The sequence below is a fragment of the Schistocerca nitens genome, chromosome 5, assembly GCF_023898315.1.
Source record: "Schistocerca nitens isolate TAMUIC-IGC-003100 chromosome 5, iqSchNite1.1, whole genome shotgun sequence".
NCBI classification, from domain to species: domain Eukaryota; kingdom Metazoa; phylum Arthropoda; class Insecta; order Orthoptera; family Acrididae; genus Schistocerca; species Schistocerca nitens.
Genome location: NC_064618.1, coordinates 846,298,267 through 846,314,921, shown reverse-complemented (window position 1 = coordinate 846,314,921; position 16,655 = coordinate 846,298,267). Strand labels below are relative to the sequence as shown.

The 16,655-nt window shown below is 40.8% G+C and overlaps 2 protein-coding genes across 2 annotated transcripts in view; one reads left to right on the top strand and one right to left on the bottom strand.

Annotated features, from left to right (window-relative positions):
• LOC126260899 (mortality factor 4-like protein 1) overlaps positions 1-16,655 on the top strand; it is a 138,140-nt gene that overhangs the window by 96,225 nt on the left and 25,260 nt on the right. The window contains exons 7-8 of the mRNA XM_049958352.1: positions 4,418-4,509; positions 4,930-5,032. Coding sequence (XP_049814309.1) covers positions 4,418-4,509; positions 4,930-5,032 — 195 coding nt within the window. The remainder of the gene's footprint in view (positions 1-4,417; positions 4,510-4,929; positions 5,033-16,655) is intronic.
• LOC126260901 (uncharacterized) lies at positions 9,633-14,149 on the bottom strand. Its single transcript, XM_049958355.1, has 2 exons — positions 13,868-14,149; positions 9,633-10,262 (listed from the first exon to the last, which is right to left on the bottom strand). The coding sequence occupies exons 1-2, from the start codon at positions 14,088-14,090 to the stop codon at positions 10,003-10,005; spliced, it is 483 nt and encodes a 160-aa protein (XP_049814312.1). The 5' UTR covers positions 14,091-14,149; the 3' UTR covers positions 9,633-10,002.

Sequence of the window (16,655 nt, the reverse complement as noted above, 5' to 3'; positions counted from 1 at the left end):
GTGGTGAGTGACAAATTGTGCACAAGCAAGTGAGAGACATTATTTGCAGTATACAAACTTTCTTAAAGCCCAGAGCACACATATATGCATACCTCAACCATCACTTGCAACCAGCGACAATGCAATCACCACCCATGTCTCGAGCTGCGCAAGCTGCCGTCGCTCGTGGATCGGACTATGGATGGAGTCCACAAAATGGCAGAACATGTTTATTACATAACAGGTAACAACAAGGAACGCACTCTGCTACATCAGAAAAAGGCTGTAAAAAATAATGCATCTGGACTTCAACAGTACAGTGGTATGTAATAATTGTATAGATTTCTGTGGTGAATGTTCCTTCTGGTATTATTAATAGCCCATTATATGTGTGGTGTACTTTGTAGTATTCTGTCTCACCTTAGGATCGTGTCTAAAGAGTTTCTCTTTGGCCTTTTCAACTACATTTGGTAACAGGGACTAGATCCTGACATAAGTATTATCTTGATTCCCTTCTTAAAATCAAAGATAACTGTCTCTGCTTGCCTGCATCAGTTACATTGCCTAGCAATGACACTTGATGAGTCGCAAACCGGCATCCTATGGTGATTCTAAAGTAGCAGAAATCGTGTCACCTTCAGACAGACAGTGCTCAGAAATTGTTGGTAATTTAGCTTAGTGTAAGCTGCCTTTCAAGATGCTTCCTGGTGCAGAGAAACAACTGAAAGAGTGGAAAATAAGCCACCAGGTCTGGATGGAATCCCAGTTCAATTTTACAAAGAGTACCCTATGGCACTGGCCCCTTACGTAGCTTGCATTTATCGCGACTGCCAGGTCAAAGTCCTAAGCGACTGGGAAAAAAGTGCAGGTTACTCCTGCTCATAAGATGGATAAAAAATGGACCTGCTGCATTACAGACCAATGTCATTAATATCACTTCTCAGCAGTGTGTGCAGGACGGACGTGTATCGCACGGATGATCGGCACGGGCAGGTAGTCGCCGAGCCCGCCTAAGAAGTTACACGTCCAGCTCAAGGAATAAACACGCTGTAGTCTGTTGGATGTCAAGCATTGCTGTGTGAACATTTGAATGTTGTTGAATGAAGAGAAGAGACAATTACTTATTCATTCATTCACTTACTTTTGTAAGGTCCTGACTGTTGTCTTGTTAAACTTTGAGAGATTTGTAGACTGTATTTAAGGAAAAATGAGTGTGATAGTTTCTGACGGACTAGAAGGTGTCGAACTTACGATAATCATTTAGTTGTATGAAAACTATTATGTGTGATGAAAATACAGTGGGACTGAGTTCAAAATATTTTCAAGTGTACGGAGTTATATTAAAAGTATAGAAAATTCCTCCAAAGCAGCATCTTATTTTCGGAGAAGAAGTTGGGCAGAACATCGCAGCCGGCTATCCTGTAAAGTAGATCGGTGAAGCAACTCCCAGTAAGTTCGATATTCGAGGGGGGAGTGTGAGTCTTGCACACCAGTACCACACTGCCACCCTTAATCACTGGAAACCGCCAGTACAGTGCTCCACTGCAGACTGGCAACAAAGGTACAAACATATGGAATAGGTTCCCAGGTACGCGAGTGGCTCAAAGATTTCTTAAGTAATAGAATCCAGTATGTTATTCTCAACAGTAAGTGTTCAACAGAGACATGGGTATCATCAGGTGTGCTCCAGGAAAGTGTGATAGGACTGCTGTTATTTTCTACATACACAAAGGATCTGATAGACAGGGTGGATAAAAATCAGCAATTGCTTGCTGATGATGCTGTGACTACACGAAGGTATCATCATCGAGTAACTGATGACTTAGACATATTTCTAGTTGGTGTGATGAATGGCAGCTATCTCTAAATGTATAAAAATGTAAGTTAATGCAGATGAGTAAGGAAAAAAGTCCTATTGTGTATGATTTTATGACCCACTATTCTTTTTCCACCAACACAACTACTCTCTTACATTTATGCTTTGAGGAATTGTTTAAAACAACTGTTGATGTCAGTTTCAGTGGTGATTAATGAATATTTAACCAGCCTTGGTTTGAAACTTATAAACACCATTCCAAATGTTTGAAACTCTGTGTGGGGCGGCGGGTGGTTATTAATGTTGTTATTCAATAAAAATGTTTTGTATGGGGAAAAGATGCAATTCCCTGCCGTTTAACCATATGTGGAGCTGCGGGTGGAATTATGTTGTTTAAATGTAATGTAGAAACACTTCACAGCCGATTAACTAATGTGGGGTGGCGAGTGGAATTAATTGTTGTTATTTAATGTTCCTATTATTTATGCTGTCTTTTGCCGTTCTCAACACTGGCTCTCTAACTACAATATTGGCAACCAGAAAGTGATTAGCAAAACGTGAAGCCTGTAATTAGAATTCCTAGTGGCCACTTCATCTGAGAAACACACTTACAGCTGCAGCTTATAGCTCTGAGAAATTAGGAGATTGTCTGGGATTCATAATCAAAAAACGATTTTCTAAAAATTGCTCAGTATATTCTGAAAGTCACAGATAAAAAAAAAAAGGAATCCACACAATCCAACTGCCAGAGCAGTTCAGAGTCTAATGCGCTGATGCGACTATAACTGTCCAAATTAAATATTTAAATGAATGCTCGCCATAATTTGATGATTAGGTTCATCAAACGCCATGCTAAATAATGGTAGAATGTTTGTCCCGCGGCGGCACGTGAAAATACGACATACGCAAACTGAAGATCGATAATTAAAGTCGTCCCAGAATTAACACTTCACTCGAAAATGATTTCATGGTTACACGTATCCCGAGTAACTTAATACGGCATCCGAGGCTGTTTATAGCAATGATACCGACGCGACGCGACTCCCAGCACAGATGGTGTGCTATTCAGCGTCTGGAGAGAACTGGGGCCTTGCTTCCTCTCGCAGCGTTCTTATATATAAAGCCGCGGTGCAGACGGCTAAGGGAACGCCTGATCAAATCGGCTCTCCCGACTAGCCGCTGGGCTAGTAATGTACCACTTTAAGTTACCGAATAAATCATAGCTTCTTTTGCTAATGGCCGATGAAGCTCTCAATTTAAATGTGCATTCAGCACACAGGTAAGTAATCATAATAAAAGTTTGACGTGGCTAAGTTAAATATTTTGGGTGAGAGAATTAATTTAATTACACTACACGCAGTAGACGAGCTCTGAACTTGCCCTTTGGAGATACGCTATCGCCATAGTTTTATAGTTATTCAAATGAAACTTCTCACATCTTTATGGTTATAGCGGATCTCCATTCTACTTAAATATAAACATCCTAGCCGTATTTATTAGCCTACTTAATCTATCTTGCTTCCTTAATTTTTAAGGCAACAACCAGAAAATTATGAATTTCAACTAAAATCTTAATTTGTGAGATCCAAAGTACTGTTTCTATTAAATTATTATGGAAAAGGAATCTAAATATAAATTTTTAAGTCTCTAGCTCTTTTCTGTTGCGCCAATGATTTTTACAGAAAAACGTCCAAATTTCGAAAATGGTTAAAGTTATCGAACTGATATTCAACACATATTAATTTAGTATTACTCCTGACATGCTAGAACCGTTTCAGGTTATTTACTTGATTTTAAAAGTATTGCGCAACATTTATGACGTCAGAGCTAGTTACAGCGGACTGGCTGGCACACAATGGAAAACTGATGTGAATTTACTACAGCGTGAGTATCTCATACAAAGCTTAAAGCTTGCCTGTCTGTGCATCTGCACAACCTGAAGATGGGTACATAGAAAGCCTTGAATATTCTCAATGAGGTTCCATGCCTCAGTCAGGACAAACAGAACCCCTTTAGGATCAGTTACCCATCTGCCTGCCTGCCTGCCTGCCTGCCAACACCCCTTTTTCTCATAAACGGGTAGAGGTATCAAGTTAAAATGTATGTCTAATTCTGATGTCTATTGTTCCTTATAAGTGTAAATAAATTTAAACTTCCAAATCAATGCAGTCAAAAGATACAGTCATTTACGTCACATACTTCATATTCCCAAACTCGCTCATCAAAACATGCAGATGAACTATCTACATAAATAATGAAATTTGTACAGAACCTTCAGAGGTCAAGCTGCCCTCAAACTCCTGGATGGTCCCCCCCCCCCCTCCCCCCCCCCCTCTCTCTCTCTCTCTCTCTTTTTAAAAAGTGCTGAAGACCCAGATGTTTGAGTACAGCTTGATATATTTTAATTTTATGATTTGAATCATAGTGTCAGATTGGGAGACCAGGTTTTGGATGATACCAACCTTACAACAAAAATAGATTCTTATTTGTTTTCAATTATTTATCTCTTAGGTAACCAATTGATGTAATACACCAGAATTGGAATGTAGAATTGGTGTGTCTTTTGACTGAGAATTTTAAGTAAAATCTCATAATTGTTCTCTTCATTTGCTTCCTCTCCAGCTTGTGGACCTACCTGCAAAGATAAGTGTTGACCAGATCCTTGATGCATATGTGAAACTTAAAACTTCAAGTAAAAGTAACACGCCATACAAGTAAGTACCTATATGAATATCTTATTCAGCCCATGTTTAAGTACTGCCACAAACAAACACAATTGCAGCTTTTAGTAGCTGATGTAATAAAGTTGAATATCATTCAGTTTGGACACCAGTAAATGTGGTTGAGCTTAATAAAATTGTAGTAGTAATAGTTTCTGATTTTTGTGGTCTACTACCTTACATTTATTTGCTCATTGCTGATTACAGGATGAAACAATGAATTTACATTTGGTTTCCTCTCCATGGATCTCTTAGTATCATAATCAAATACTGTGTTATATTTTGTCAAATATCAGCCAAATTTCTAGAATTTTTGGATTCTGTACTGCCTTTTTGTATACATCAGTTCATCTGAATTATGTTGTCTGTATTACTAGCAAAATCACAATATCTAATATATGTTTTCTTCTTTAGAGAAAGTGCTGTTATTGAAGTTATCAATGGAATTCGTGAATATTTCAATGTGATGTTAGGCACGCAGCTTCTATACAAGTGGGAGAGACCTCAGTACAGTGAGGTGAGTGAATTCAACTTTATATTTTTGTAGCTACACTTTTCCTTGATAACTAACATAGAGTATTATGTACTACATGCAGGTAGCGGACCCAGGTTCGATTCCCAGACTTGCAACTTGGCAGCCGAACTTCACTGCATGGGGCCTCCTGGCCATCAATGCCACATGATCATTTCATTTCATTTCTACAAATTACAGATCTGATCACATAAATAAATCCTCTATGGCTTACTCATTAACCTTTTGTTGGGTGTGGCTGGTGAGATTGACGTAGTTTAAAATTTTGTCAGTTGTTTGTTAACAGTCGAAAGCAATCATGTCTTTTTGCTAGAAATGTCACTTGTCCAAACCCTTTTTGTTGTTGTGCACTTTAGTATCGAAGAGACGACTGTTATGGAGATACGTGCTAATTTATCAGTGTTGTGCACTGAACCCAACCACATTTTATTTAAATGGTACACATATTTGGTTCTCAGCATAATTTCATTAGTACAAAGCAACTTAAGAATGTAAAACACATTTTTGCTTGCCTTCTGAAATCTTTGTTATGGCTGTATGAATATCAAGTATCAAATTGATACAATACATCTGATAGCATTTTTTTACCAAAATATTATCATTTGAGGTACAGTATACTTGATTGTGAATGGCTACAGTAAGATGTATACTATCCTCAACCTAAAACATTATGAAGAAATCCAAGAGATGTTTATAGAGGATAATAATGGAGTTCAAGAGAATTTTGAAGACAAAATGGATGCAGATTGTGATAATGGAACTGAAGTTCTGCAGGAAGATTCAGAAACAGAGGAAGATGACAGTGAATATGGCAAGGAAGTACTTCAGGAAAATGACCATCACTGTGTTGGAAGGAACAAAGTGACAAGATGGAATAAAGTTCCACTATCACAGAGAGCATATTTCGGGGCCACAATATTCAGATGTTACCTGCATCTTTAGGTATGGCAGAACTGGTGAAAACTCTTATGGGATGCTGGAATTGCCTCTTAGATGATGACATTTTGCCCATTATAGTTCTGTATGCAAATCACAATATTAAAATCATCAAAGCTTCATTTCAGTATGAGAAAGGCATAAAACTAGTAGATGTTATTGAACTGAAAACCTTCATTGGTCTCTTGCTTTTGGTTAGTGTTAACAAAAGTAACTGACAAAGCTTAGAGAATCTTAGGGGAATGGGTGAGGAAGGTATTAAAAAAATTATGCCTCGTTATGAACACACAGTGTTTCACACTCCCCCATTAGATGATAATCTTGCAATTTGTGATCAAAGGAGACAATTACATAAGATGGCAGTGATTTGGGAAATATTTCCTGTGTTTATACAGAGTTGTCAGAAATTCCATACACTCAGAGAAACTGTTATGGCATAAACAGGAAGCAATCCATGAAAGATGCCACTTTCTCCAATATACATACAGAAAACCAAGTGAACGTAACATAAATATACAGGGTGGTCAGAAACAGTCTGTAAAGTTTGTAAGGGTGTTGTGGGGTAGGTTATGCTGAGAAATAATTGTTAAGACATTCGACATGTTGCGCTGTTTCAGAGTTAATTATCATTGAAGTTAGCCAATTAGGCCATTGTGCACACAAATTGAAGCAGCCTGTGAGAGGCAGTGTCTTCAGATGTGTTCTTCATTTGATTTCCTAAAACCGAACAAGAGACCTGGTAGTAAGGATCAAACCAAAGCCAAAGGCTGAATAGTCTCATGTGCTATCGTCTACACCAGGCATGGGCAACCTTTTGTGGCCTGTGGACCTGGTCACAGACCTACTTAAGCTCGTGTGTCGCATCATCAAAATGGTTCAAATGGCTCTGAGCACTATGGGACTCAACTACTGAGGTCATTAGTCCCCTAGAACTTAGAACTAGTTAAACCTAAGTAACCTAAGGACATCACAAACATCCATGCCCGAGGCAGGATTCGAACCTGCGACCGTAGCGGTCTTACGGTTCCAGACTGCAGCGCCTTTAACCGCACGGCCACTTCGGCCGGCGTCACATCATCACAACAGAACAACACTCCTAGAGCACAAAGTCAAAATTATAGTGTCTGTGACTTTAATGTTTATGAGGAAGTGAACAGATATGAAGAGCACTCATTTCCCGACGAACCACGCCAACAAATTGTGCCTCGAAACACATGTTTTTGAGAAAATGTTCATTTTAGGGAATTTCTTCCATGGGCCAAAATGAAACCAATCGCGAACCAGATGCAGCCCTTGGACTTCCAGTTGCCGACCTGTAATCTACATTATGAGAACAACTGACACTAATTGCAACCTACAGGCCACGTCAATTTTTGCGTGAAGCGGCCTGATTGGCTAACTTCAAAGCTAATTAACTCAGAAATAGTGTAAAGTATAAAATTTTTCTCTGAACAATTTTTTTTCAGCACAACCTGCCCTGCAACACCCCTTACAAGCTTTTCAGACTGTTTCTGACCTCCTTTGTATAAGCTCTTGTTCCTTCCAGGTAGCCGGCCGAAGTGGCCGTGCGGTTAAAGGCGCTGCAGTCTGGAACCGCAAGACCGCTACGGTCGCAGGTTCGAATCCTGCCTCGGGCATGGATATTTGTGATGTCCTTAGGTTAGTTAGGTTTAACTAGTTCTAAGTTCTAGGGGACTAATGACCTCAGCAGTTGAGTCCCATAGTGCTCAGAGCCATTTGAACCATTTTCCAGGTATTTTACCTGTATAATTTGAAAATATGCTTAGGATTTCAACCAGAAGAATTTACCATGTAAGCAACAAACATTTCGATGTTGTTCTGCGACTTGTGAACCTATTTGTCAGTCTGGTTGAAATGTGGTTTACTGTATCAGCTTGCTAGAGGACCTAGAAACAAAAAATATTTCTTTTTTTGGGACAATGAAGAGAAACAAGTGTGGGATTCCTCCAGAGTTTACTATCAGTAAAGGTGGGTCTGCCACAGTTCACTTTTTGGCTTCAAGAAAAGCTGTGATAAGAGGAAAGTGTCTGTCTGATGCTGGCATCAAGCTTGATGCTGAAACAGGAGAGAAGCAATCCGTTGTAACATACCTGTATTACGAAGGCACTAAAGGTGGAATCGACACTACAGATACTCACCTTTCTGTGGAATGTTACAGTAAATGCGTGTCATTTTACCAGACCTACTTTTTTCCCGTGTTCAGTAGGAGTGGGGTCATTGATGTGGATAATTAATTTTGGGAACAACAAAAATTGTATCTGAAGCAAGGGATACCTTACGCAACATCCAACAATGAAAAATCCAGAATGGAAAACTCACAATGTTATGAAAAGGGTAGTTGCTACTCACCATGTAGTGGAGATGGTGAGTTACAGATAGGCACAACAAAAAGACCTTCAAACAAAGCTTTTGGGCAAACAGCCTTCATCAGAATAGACAACATACACAGACACACACTCGTGCAAACACAACTCACACTCACAAGTTCACAGTCTTGCAATGACCTTCAAAACCTGGCTTCCTGAATTAGTTGTAGAGCATTATAAGTTGTTCTGGGATAGCATCGTTCTGCCATATTTCTGGCTATTGATCTGTTTATATTATCCATTGTCCATCAAAAATTTTGCACCTTGTAAACTCATGCTTGAGAACAGATTATTACCACAAAAATGGGGGAGCAGTATGGCCGAGAATAGGCAGTAAGAAAGTTGGAATGTTTCTGATTGTTCCGGAGATGATGCTTATATTCTGGTTGAGCTGCATGTCAGTGAGTTTGGTGTACGGTCTATTGATCCAGACTGAAACACAATATTTTGCGACAGGGTACACCAGTCCAAGAGCAAAAATTCTTATTGTTGGAGCTGATGAACCACATGTCATACCACAAGATTTCTGCAAAAAGTTATTTCTTTTCTCCATCTTAACAGCAGTTCTCAGGAAGTGCTCTTTAAAGCTGAGTGTCCTGTAAAGAGTGAGCTCTAGACAACATGTACTTCAGTGATGGCTCGCTGTTTCTCTTTAAAGCATACCTTTATTTCGTTGGGGAAAGAAACAACAGATTCCCCCCCCCCCCCCCCCCCCTTGCTTTCTGAGTTTAACATCGACTCGAACAAATGTCATTCAAAGACAGAGTCAGTTAAAAAAATATATTAGTAATACAAGAGTCTTACAGGCTTCGTCTGAGAAGGGAGTGGGCAGAAGAATCTGCCAACAGTTGTGTAATATTTTCTCTTAAATCGGTCTCCCCCACCCCTCCCCCTCCCCTCAGAAGTTGAAGTGTTACCTGGGATCTGTCTCAGTTAATTTGTAGTTAGAATTTAAGCTGTAATGGTACAGGAATCATAATATGACTACCTGAGATCCCTTTTTCACTTGCCGTAGTTACGTACTGCGGTTATTCTTGTCATTGACTTCATCTCTGTAGGCTTGAATCTTGGGACTGAAAATGTAAATTCAAATTAGCTCGGGAATACACAGTTAAGAAGTATTACTTCTGTGGGATCCTTCCCACTCGTCTCTTATAGGGTGCCTAAAGGATGCTGCTTTCTCAGATAGCTATACGACAACTAAAGCAATTCACATTAATGGTATTTATTTCAATAAAGTAGACTGACAATACTTAACTTTGGTTTACAATGGTGTCACAAACAATGGGTGACATGCAAATAATCAATGTCCTTTGGTATATACAGTGTCCATGCAAGTAATGGATATGGATCACTAGTGTCCGTCTTCTGCTGTTCAGCTGAGACTGGCAGGAACAGCACTTATATTCTCCTCGGCTAGAGGCAGCTCCTGTCATGGTGCGGTCCTAGTCAGCGAACTATTGGCTGGCGTCATCTCACAGCCTTCTCTGCTCTTGCATTCTTCATCTGTATGCCGCCACTTGTCATTACGCCGGAATGTCCCCCCCCCCTTCCCCCCTCCCCCCAAAGTGTAGGGAGTTCCATCACGGCTGGGGAGTCAGGAGGGTGGGTGCATCGCTGGACTGGAAACTGTCAAGCTTCCGGTCGTATCCCACCATCCGGCATTTGCTCTGGTGGAAACGTCCCCCGGAAAACTATGAGAAGGGTACACGTCCACCTCCTGAGGCCATGAACCAGATGAAGGTGGCAACTGCTGTGGTGTGGGTGGGTCCACCCTCCATCAGTAGGACGAGAGGAGGGGAAGGCGCCGTCTCCATGGGGTCGTCCTGAGTTGTCGTGATGACACTCTCTGGCGGCTGCCTGCGGCCACACTGCCCTCTGGATCCATGAATCTGGGGGAAGAGACACTGAAAGATCATAGTGCCCATGACACAGGTGAAGCTGATTTTGATGTCGGCGCAGCACGCCATCTGGACCTGAAAGAAGATACATGCAAGCGCCAAGTCGATGGACAATCTCGCCTTGTGCCCACAGTCTGCTGCTGCTAAAAACCCTGCAAAAGACAATATCATGTGGTGCTAAGTGATACTTGCGGCCTTCCTTTGGTGCTGGATGCTGAGGAGGGTGGAGTAGGTGGAGCAGTGTCCGATGGCGGCAGCCGTGAAACAATTATGCCGGCTATGGTCCATCTCCTGGGTGCGAATGATAGGAGGCAAGAAACATTTGCAGTGCTTGATCCCTGGTGTGTGCGGAGCAAAGTTTGGCCATCTGCTGCTTGAAAGTTCTAACAAAATGTTCCTCTTCGCCGTTTGACTGTGGATGGAACAATGCACTAGTGAGATACTGTATGCCATTGCGTTCACAGAATGTTTCAAATTCAATTGATGTGAACTGAGGACCATCATCTGACACTAGTACTTCGGGTAAACCTTTGATGCAAAAAATCGATGACAACACCTGAATTGTGCTATGTGACGTTGTTGAGTTCATTGGCACAGAAAAAGGAAACTTTCTATACGAGTCAACCACAGTCAACCAAGAAGTGTTCCAAAAAGGTCCCGAAAAGTCTTATGTGCACACGTTTGCCATGGTGATTGCGTCTTAGGCCAAGCAGAGAATTTTTGTGGAGGAACGGACTGATTTTCCGCACATGCGTGACACTGTGATGTCATCTGTTCTATTTGGGTGTCCATACCCTGCCAAGTACAGTGTCGACAGGCTGTTTCGTACGAACAATCCTCCAATGTCCTTGGTGAAGTAACTGCAACACTTCTTTTTGCAAAGCTTTAGGGATCAACACACATGACTGTCCACCATCATATTGAACAAGAATTATACCTTTCTGTACAGCGAGGCTATGCCGATGGGCAAAGTATTGGCGCACTACAGTGTTCTTTATGCTGTGCAAGGAACGAGGCCAAGATGTGCAAATGTATTTTAGCAAAATGTTCAGATCTGAATCAGCTTCCATGGCGTGTGCAATTTTCCTATAATTCAGTGAAAAAGATTGAAGCAATCCAGAATCTTGAGCATCAATGTGACAACAAGATGCAGCAGAAGTCTCAAAGTCTGTGTCAGGGCCTATCGGAAGACGTGAAAGTGCGTCCACATTACCCTGTTGAGCCGTCAGATGATTCATAATCTTGTACTGGTATTGAGACAACAACAAAGCCCAGTTTTGCAATTTTTAGGCAGTTCGTACAGGAACTGGTTTTGTTGGATGAAACAAGGACTGCAAAGTCTTATGATCTGTTGCTAAATAGAATTCTCTGCCATACAAATAGTGGTGAAATTTAGTGACACCATACACAATAGCCAAAGCCTCTTTTTCAATTTGTGAATAGTTACACTGATCTTTGGACAACACTTTTATGCGAAAGCAATAGGCCTGTCTTTATCACCAGTTCTGTGTGAAAGTACTGCACTGATTCCATAAGAGGAAGCATCAACTTGCAATACAACTTGTTCGTCAGGATCAAAGTGAACTAAGTATCGATCACTGAGCAATGCATCTTTAAGGTCTTGTAAAGCTACTTGGCACTCATCTGTCCAGACAAAGGGGACATTCTTGCGATGCAAGTGAGCTGCGTTTTGTGCAGCATTTGGTATGAACTGAATACAATAGTTCATTTTCCCTAAAACTGTCTGTAATTCCGTGACATTGTCAGGAACTGGCAAATCTCGTACTGCTAACAAATGCAACTGAAAAAGATGTACATCTTGACTGTTTATGACATGACCAAGATACTGCAAGTCAGGTTTAAAAGAATCACATTTGTCCAATCTACACTTTAGTCCTGCATCAGATAACACATGAAACAAAGCATTCAAATTTGCAATATGTTCTTCAGGTGTACAACCTGCTACGATAATGTTGTCCAAATAGTTTGAAGATAAAAGGCAAACACAAATATTTAAACAAACTCAAATGAGTATTCACAACACACACTTTTTGAGATTCTTCATCAAGCAATATTTGAAGATATGCTTCGCACAAATCAATTTTTGAAAAGTCGTTTTCCGCTCGTAATCTGTGCATGAGATCCTCTGGGTGTGGCAATGGATAAGTATCAATGACAGATTGTGGGTTGACCATAGACCTAAAGTCAACACAGAGGCAAATGCGACCTGAAGGTTTTGGGAGCAAAACCAGTGGACTTGCACATTGACTAGCTGATATTGGCGCAATTCCTCCGCTATCTTGCAATTCCTTAAGTTCATCTGCGACTTTGTCCCGTAATGCAATGGGAACAGTTCTGGCCTGGCAAAATTTCGGCTGAGCATTGTCTTTCAGTGTAATATGTGCTACAACATTGAGAGCCTTGCCTAAACCTTCAGAAAAGAGTTCCAGGAAGTCTTTTAGCAAGCTAGCTACACTGACTTTTGCGTGGAATGCAGACACTGACAACACATAGACCTCCATGTTAAAGCCAAACAAATCAGAAGAATCAAGACCAAATATGTTCTGACCATTGTGTGATTGTAGCACTGTAAAAGTCACTGATCACGTATACGAGCAATACATGGCAGGCAAAGTATGTTCCGAGAACGGGAATGTCCTGTCCATTATAAGCCGTCAGTTGTGTCGTAGTTTTAGACAGCAATGGGAAGCCTAACAGTTCATTTGTGTGATTTAGCAATGTGACAGAGGCACCCGTGTCCAACTAAAATTTCCCACAAAGAAGTAATTGAACAAAAAGTTTGTTTGGCTCACATATCGCTGACGAAACTGCACATTTGGTAGTTGCAGTCTTGGAATATACTGCATTAATGACGTGTGCATTGTGACTAGATTTTTGTGAGTGGGCCGAATTCTTATATTTGTTCTGTTGCAAAAATATGGATTGCACATGTCCTTTCCGACCACAAGTGTAACACTGAGCTTGTCGGGAGGGGCAGTCTTGGCATTTTTGCCGTGAATAAACACCAAGTGCAAGAGTTAGTTCTGTTCGGCTGTGTAGCCACCTGTGTAGTGAATGGCTTACATGGCACGTAGAAGTGTTTACTCGGCGTGGCTAGCGCAAGCTGCCGCTGGATGGACCGATCGCAAATAAGGAACTCAACCCGAAAAATAGCTGGCTGCTCAAATTTATCAGCTGACAGGGCACCTGAATCGTATTGATCTAGTATTTACACTACCTGCTGAAATGATGGATCGGACTGTTTCCAAATCTGATCCCTGAGTTTGACATCAGGTATATTGTACACAACTGCATCATGCAACATAACATCTGAATATAAAGCACCGCAAGCAAATTTGTCATACCCTGCAAATCTGTTACCCACTCGCGATAAGTTTGTTCTGACTGTTTTTTGCAATTTAAGAATTGAAACCTAGCTGCTACCACATTCACTTGTTGGTCATAATAGTTAGTTAGTGAGTGTACCATCTGGTCGTAAGCAAGTTCACTCGGAGTGTTGCTAGGAAAAAGTTTGTTGATAAAGCGGAACACTACACTTCCTACTGTGGATAAGAAATAATGGCTTTTTACAGTACCTGGTACATGGTGAGCGAGGATGTGGGCTTCAAATTGGGACAACCACTTGAGCCATTCCTCCACTTGTTCACGAAACAGTCGAAGAGGCGGTATAGCAGTAGATGTTGCTGTAGGTGGCGCTTGTTCCATTGGGCGTGCAGCGTTGGCTAGTAGGTTCTGCACCGTGTTGAGCAGGGTGGAGATTTGCTGCATCTGGAACTGAAACATCTGCATTAGCTGCATTGCAACTAACACTTGTGGCTGTGGTGCCTGAGCAGGGAGTGGGATAGGTGGGGTGGGCATTTTGGAAGAGACAAATGCAACAAACAGACAAGGCAAGCAAGGACAAAAGCAAAGAAAATTTCAGCAACCCCCCCCCCCCCCCCACCTGAAAACACTGATTAGCAAAAGAAACTGTTAAAGTGACTAAACACCCCTGCAAGACAAGAGAGAATTAAGGTGCCAGCAAACAAAAAAACGAAAATTCCATGATCGTCAGGCTCGGGATTTGTTTGTAACTCATTTTCAATGTGGGGTCCTGCCCACTCGATGCTGCTATCTCAGATAGCTATACAGCAATTCATATTAATGGTTTGTATTACAATATAGTAGATTGACAGTACTTAACTTTGATTTACAACGGTGTCACAAGTGATGGGCAACATGTAAACAGTGTCCTTCACTATATACAATATCCATGCTAGTAATGGATATGGGTCACAAGTAACAGCTCTACTAGTGTCTGTCTTCTACTGTCCAGCCGAGGTTGCCAGGAGCGGTGCTTATATTCTCGTCGGCTAGAGGCCACTCCTGTCGTGGTGTGGTGCGGTACTAGTCAGCGAACCATTGGCTGATGTCATCTCACAGCCTTCTCTGCTATTGCGTTCTTCATCTTTGTGCCGGCACTTGTTGTTATGCTGGAACAGCTTCTTAATGAAACGTTAACATTGACATCCATTACATTAATTGAGCAATCTTTCCACATCATTAGACAGAGAAATAATTTGCATTAATTTTTGTCTACATGACGTTTTTTTGCTTATTAAGCCTGTCATCTATGGTATCACTATTTTTAATAATCACCATCATCCTATTAGCAATACATGCCACTGACATCTATCTATACTTTTACTTTCTCCTGCAGAGATGTGTACCAGTCTGTGTATTTGTCCAATTTTAAAGTCAGTTCAAATGGATTCAGGCAAACTGCATTGATATAGGTTCCTGTAGTTGGCAGCATGATGCAATTTGCTGCCTGTTCACTATGTCCCTCCCCGCACCCATCCTAGTTCTCAGGCAAGCCGGTATCACTGTTCCCCCTCCAACCCTTCTGTGATGCTGTGCTGAGCAACTGTGAAACACTGACTGCAGTATCTTCTAAGGTGCAGGTCATGTAGAACAACACTAACTAATATTACTTAAATGATCCCAATCATGATACAGTAAAATTCTCAACTCTCACTCATCTCGAGATCTGTTGATGTCTGTTGCTACTATCTCCACACTGGGTCTTGCCGCTGTAATTTGTTCTCGTGATAACAATTATAGCCAATTTAATATGATTTATTTTGTTTGTTAGACATTTAACTGTGGATTAATTTTCTTTCTTGTTTCATCTGATTGTCCATCTCATTCTGAAGCTGGTTAAAAGGTGGTAATGTTTTTACCCTTTATTCTAAGACGTGAACAGCAACCGAATTTCTCATTTGCAACCCACTTGGTAAATCTTTACTATATCTCATAATAAAATATTGACTTGCATTCGGAGTCAAGTTATGTTTTTTGAAGGACAACATTTTCACCTTTCAGTGTTAACTTTATGTAACAAGCACCTTAAATGTTTGTGTAAACTATCTATACTTGTATGAGGACTTACTGTTTTCCTGTTCAAATGCAGCAAGAGTTTATAAGATAATAGCATTAAATTCTATGACCTCCAGTGTTTCACAAAATTGTTGAATTTTAAGCAGAGCAGTAGATTGTTGTATTGGCTAGTTCATAGTTACTTGCGTATCCCTTGCACTAATGCCGTGCTAGACAAATGTCACGTGACTGAGCAAGGTCAGTACTGTAACGAGCACTTTGGTGTAATGTGGAATCTCGAATCTGTTAGAGCATGAGTCTCATTTGCCTTACCTAACCTTCAAAATAGATCTGCATGTGATCTCAATAGCCCAGGCTTCACCAGTAAATGTAAGTCAACACCTGTATCAATCTATTAAACAAGCAGTAGTTCAATATGTCAGTATAAGATGACCCAGTAGTTTTTTAACGATGAATGTAGGAAAAATCTCATGTTATAATTGAGTAAATGTGGTAATATTTACACCTTCCTTACATTATTATACAAAATATGTCACTATAATAGAAACTTAATTTTATTGATAAGGGTGACATCTCTGTACCAGGCTAAAAACTTTCGATCTTGCCTTTGTAAATATAACTTGTTGCCACTCATTACCACAGTTGCGTGTTTTGCTACAATATCAGAGATAACTGTACAATGAGAAGTGAAAGGAAGCCTGGTGACCAGCACCCTTACATGTAGACCAGCTTCTAGCAAATGGGTTGGTGCTGGCCTCGGCTAACTTTTAAAGTACAACATTTGTGCTGTAATTGCTGTGAGATCAGCAGTGGTTGCTGGTCATCAACGGTCCAGGTACAAATCTGTTATCTCTGAAAAGCAGTACAATCACAGCGAGTGTGCGCTCCATTTCTTAGAGCGAACACCTCACTTTGTATATATTGGCCACTTTTTCAAGAGGGTCATTCAACCTCCAGCAGGTCAGTGTAAAACTTCACTGAAGT